We start from the raw sequence: 4815 nt of genomic DNA on the forward strand, positions 1-4815 counted from the left end.
CTCAAGGACATTCAGTTAGTGAGCGAAATAATGAGGATTTGAACCCAGATCCATAGCTTAATTCATTAGGCTGCATGGTGCGATGTTCGAGTGGCCTGATGGTGAACATCCTCCTGGGCTTTTTCCTGTGCATTGATGTTGGTTTGGTTTAAAAAAAAAATGGCATCCTTAAAAACAAACAAATGGGGGCGCCTGGGTGGCTCAGTCGGTTAAGCGTCCGACTTCGGCTCGGGTCATGATCTCACGGTTCGTGGGTTTGAGCCCTGCGTCGGGCTCTGTGCTGACAGCTAGCTCAGAGCCTGGAGTCTGTTTCAGATTCTGTATCTCCCTCTCTCTCTGACCCTCCCCTGCTCATGCGCGAGCTCTCTCTCTCTCAGCAATAAATAAAACATTAGAAAAAATTTACAAAACAACAGGGGCGCCTGGGTGGCTTAGTTGGTTAAGCATCCGACCTCGCGTTTCCCGCCGGTTCGTGGGTTTGAGCCCCACATCGGGCTCTGTGCTAACTGCCAGCTCAGAGCCTGGAGCCAATTTCAGAGTCTGTATCTCCCTCTCTCTCTGACCCTCCCCTGCTCACGTTGTCTCTCTCTCTCTCTCTCCTAGAAATAAATAAAAAAAAAATTAAGAAAAAGAAAAAATTTACAAAACAACAACAACAAAGAAACCCAGAAAATGGTATCCTTTTTACATATTAACAGGGCTCTGGGGTCACACTTGGATTTGAATCCTGTCTCTATTGCAGATGGCTGGCTTGACTATAGGCTTGTCCCTTCATCTCTTGGGCTCAGTTTCTTCATCTGTTAAACGGGGAGCTACAGTATCTGTTTCTGAGGGTTGCCTGAACTTGTGCGTGTAAAGCACTCAGCCCAGGCCTGGCACATAGTAGGTGCTCATTAGATGGGACCAGGTTAATTGCCTACTCTGAGGCTGGACGGCTTTGTAGGGAAAACAGTCAAAGAATACTCTCCAAAGCAAGGCAGCCTTAATATTGGAGTCGGGAAGACAGAGGAAAGCCTCTCTATCTGGGGTCTCCAAGGTGGGGGTGCTCTTTCCTCCTGGAGTCCCTGCCGCTGTCACATCTGTATCCCACCCAGCCGCTCAGCCCCCGCCGCGCACACCCCAGGGGGACGCAGGACCGGCAGAGGCGCCAGAGGGCGGGAGAGGAAAGCCCACAAATGGGCAGGCGGAGCCTCGGGTCCAAGTCTGGCCTGGCTGGAAGGGGAGGGGGCTGTGGGGCGCGGACGTCAGATGCCATCAGCTCCCAGGGGACCGTTAAAGTCGCCGCGCTGCCAGGCGGGCCAGGGTGTCTGCAGAGGCCCCTGGCTCCTCGGCGCCCGCTGCACCCCGCCTGGGCTGCCCGGCCTGGGTACGCGCCCCGGGGAGCCTGCTGCGTGCTGTCCCCCACGCGCCCTCCCGCTGGCTTCCTTCTCTTTAACTCTGTTTCTCCCTCATCTTGTCTGTTCTTCTTTCCCGTCAGAATTTCTCCCTCTGCTTCTGCCTCTCACATGTTCTTTCTCTTTTTCCCCATCACCGTCTCCCCTTCTCTCCTTATCTTTCCACCTTTTGATTTCCTTCATCCCTGTTCTCTGTATTTTTTTCAGATGTCTCTTTGGTCTCTTCTCGCTTTTCTTCCTCTCTGCTTCTCTCTTTCTTGGCCTCTTCCTCCTCCATCTCCTCTGCCACCTGATTCTTCCTGTGTCTCACTCTCAACCCCCAAAATACAGCAACTCGGGGATGGCAGGGCCTTGCGGTATGCCCTGGGGAAGGTTGGCCCTGCCCTCTGAGGGCATCGAGGACCGGTGGAGAGGGTGTCCGGGCTGGGCAGGCCCGGCGTCTGTCTCCTGGGCTGCTGGGAGGGGCCCTGACTTTAAGGTGGCAGCACCATCTGCATCACGTGGCCTGAACAGGATTGACTACTGTTCGGCAGGTCTATCTGTCACCCGATCCACTGGGTCCACTGGCGTGGGAAGGACAGGGTGCTGGGCATCAGGACTAGAGCTGAGTCAGGACATCTTTGCCCAGTTCCCAGGGGTTAGAGTCCTCGGGGGGCGATGCAGGAGAACACTCAGGGTTTGATGTCCTCATGTCCACCTCCTCCAGGCAGCCGGCTCTGACTGCACGAGGTGACGTATGACCCTTCCAGCCAGCAATGCCCCTGCTGCCCAGCACCGTGGGCCTGGCAGGCCTCCTCTTCTGGGCAGGCCAGACAGTGAACGCCTTGATGCCCAATGCCACCCTGGCCCTGGCCCAGACCGAGGGCACGGCCGTGTGGCCCCTGAGTGGCCTGGGGGTGCCCCGGTACCGGCGGAAGCGCCACCTCTCTGCCCGGGACATGAGTGCCTTACTGGATTATCACAACCACATCCGGGCCAGTGTGCACCCACCTGCGGCCAACATGGAGTATATGGTGAGTTCCTACACCCTCCCCTGTGCCCTTCCCAGCAAATGTCAGTCAACTCTGTGTGTTCTAGAAGGGCTGGACCATTTGCCAGCCTGGCCCCACTAGCCAGTATCTGGGTGTCTGGGTCCTGCGGAAAGGGCAGGGATTACTCTACCCATTTTATAGATGAGAACACTAAGGTAGGTGCACAGGTTCTCTTGGGAAGTGGGGTCAGCAGACTGCTATTTATGGAGCATGTACTGTGTGCCTACGCATAACCTACACATAACCCTGAGGCTACTCCTCTGCCTTCAAGGTGAGAATTGTCATCTCCTTTTTACAAATAAAGAAACTGAGATGCAGAGATTTGCCAAAGGTCATCTAGTTGGGATTCTAACCCAGGTCAGCCCGCTTGCTGCTAAAGGTTGTGGTCTTAACCAACACAATTACCCTGCCTAAGGATTTTGGCTCCCTGCTGGGGGTCTGCAGGGGGTGGGTGGCTGGAGCTTTCCATGCTATTATCTCTTTGGGGGGGGGTAGGGGTCTGGTGGACACTCACAGACAGGACTCAGCAAGCCTGTGGGGGGAGAGTTTGGATCAGTGGGGACTGGCACCTGGGGTCTCAAGCTGAAGAAAACCGGCAGCTGACCAGCTGAGGAAGCTGGGAAATGTTCCCTTAAGGAGGCAGGGCCAGCAGCTGTCACCCCAGCCTCCCAGAAGCCAGACTCTCAAGTGGAGGAGGGGACCTTTCTCTTTATCACAGCCCCTCCCCCAGGACCTTTGTCTCCAACCAGCCTGGAGTGATAGGCTTCTAGCCCACCCACAGGTTTCTTTAGGGAAAGAGATTGCCAGTCTCCCCACCCCCCAAGACAAGCATGTGCCACTCAACAGCCTGCAGCTTCCTATGGTTTTGCAATGTGTCCATCCACTTAGGTACCAGCCGCTGCTCAGAGGTAGGCACTATGCTAAGCTTCGTGGATATGCTGAGAACAGGACGGAAAAGGTGTGGATATGGGGATGATAGAAAACAAATATCCACAACATAATTATATATGGATACTATAGTGTCAAGTAAGAACAAGGTGCTGGGGGAGGGTGGGGATAGGAGCCAGAATGGCAGGCAGCTAGAGGCGGGGGAGTCATTTGTTTGTTCATTGACTGACTCATTCATTTATTAGCACAGGGGCTGACACATGGAAGGTCCTCCATTTTTCAAACAATGACACATTTATTGTGCACCAGCGTGTGTGTAAGTCACTCATCCCAACAAGTGTTTAATTACTGCATGCATGATGGAACAGAGAAAGCTAAACAGCCCAATGAATAGGGGTTTGATGTTAGCACGCTCCTTCCCTCATTTTACCCCTTTGGTGCATGAAAGAAAATACTCCTCTACATTCTCTAAGAGTGTGAGTTGAACAACTTTGGGACCATGTTGGGACCCCTCTCTTGGTAACCCTGTGGCTTCTTCACTAGCTGGCTCCTGCCCGCAGGACAGGTATCTGTCTAAGCACCCTTTGCTCAAGGAATCCTTTCTCTCCCACAGCGTCCCCAAAAGTTCCTCTCCCCTGTTTCGCATTCTCACACCCACTGGGATCCTAATGATCTTCAATGTCTCATTTCCTTGCTAGACTCTCAGTTCTGGGTGCCTAGAAATATTGCTCAATATTTGCCGAGTGAACAAATAAGATGAATGAGTGAATAATATCTCAGAGAATCCTAGGAAGTCAGAGTGGAAGGAAACTGGTGTTTTTTTAAAGTGATCCTTTTTCAAGCTATAAAACTTGGGGCAGTCACACATTGGGAAATTATGAAGCTGTTAGGAGGGAGGGAGGAGGGGGTTATTCTTTATGTGTTGATGTGAAATAACCATGGAGATAATCTGTTTGGTTGAGTGAGAGCAGCCAGAGACCTGATAGGTCTGGTTAGCTGACAGCTAGGGGAGCCAGTCTAGGATTAAGATGAGAGATTTTCCACTTTTCCTCCTTCGGGCATCTCACATATTAAATTTGTGCCTGTTTTCACTGTTCAGAAAAAGCCTTTTGAATTCAAAATGCTTAATATTAAAATAAACACATTTTTAAAATACAATAAATAACATAAAAAATCAGTTCCCTCCTCATCACTCTGGGCGCAGCCACTTCCAGGGACTGTTCCAGGGACTGTTAGGAACTCCCGCACAGACACCATGGAGCCCGCTCAGAGCAGAGAGCCCCCAGCCTGAAGTCCAGTGGCCGGGCCTGGGGGAAAGGGTACGAGAGGAGTGGGAGGTCAGGGTGTGGATCTTGGCTCTGGTGCGGACTTGCTGTTGACCTTGACATCATAGGCCTCCTCCGACTCTTAGTTTCCAAATTGTCAAAGGGATTTGGTGCAGGGTTCCAAGGAGACGGAGGAGGAACGGGACCAGGACAATGCAGGTCTCTGGACACGGCTGG

General features: G+C 52.6%; 1 protein-coding gene across 1 annotated transcript in view; it reads left to right on the forward strand.

The window, feature by feature from the left end:
* The first annotated feature begins 2149 nt into the window (after window positions 1-2149).
* The window catches only part of R3HDML (R3H domain containing like), a 9003-nt gene continuing 6337 nt past the window's right edge, over window positions 2150-4815 (forward strand). Inside the window, exon 1 of the mRNA XM_077765247.1 lies at window positions 2150-2407. Within this exon, the coding sequence (XP_077621373.1) occupies window positions 2150-2407 (258 nt within the window). The remainder of the gene's footprint in view (window positions 2408-4815) is intronic.

Source organism: Crocuta crocuta, unplaced genomic scaffold (assembly GCF_008692635.1).
Source record: "Crocuta crocuta isolate KB4526 unplaced genomic scaffold, BGI_CrCroc_1.0 scaffold477, whole genome shotgun sequence".
NCBI classification, from domain to species: Eukaryota; Metazoa; Chordata; class Mammalia; order Carnivora; family Hyaenidae; genus Crocuta; species Crocuta crocuta.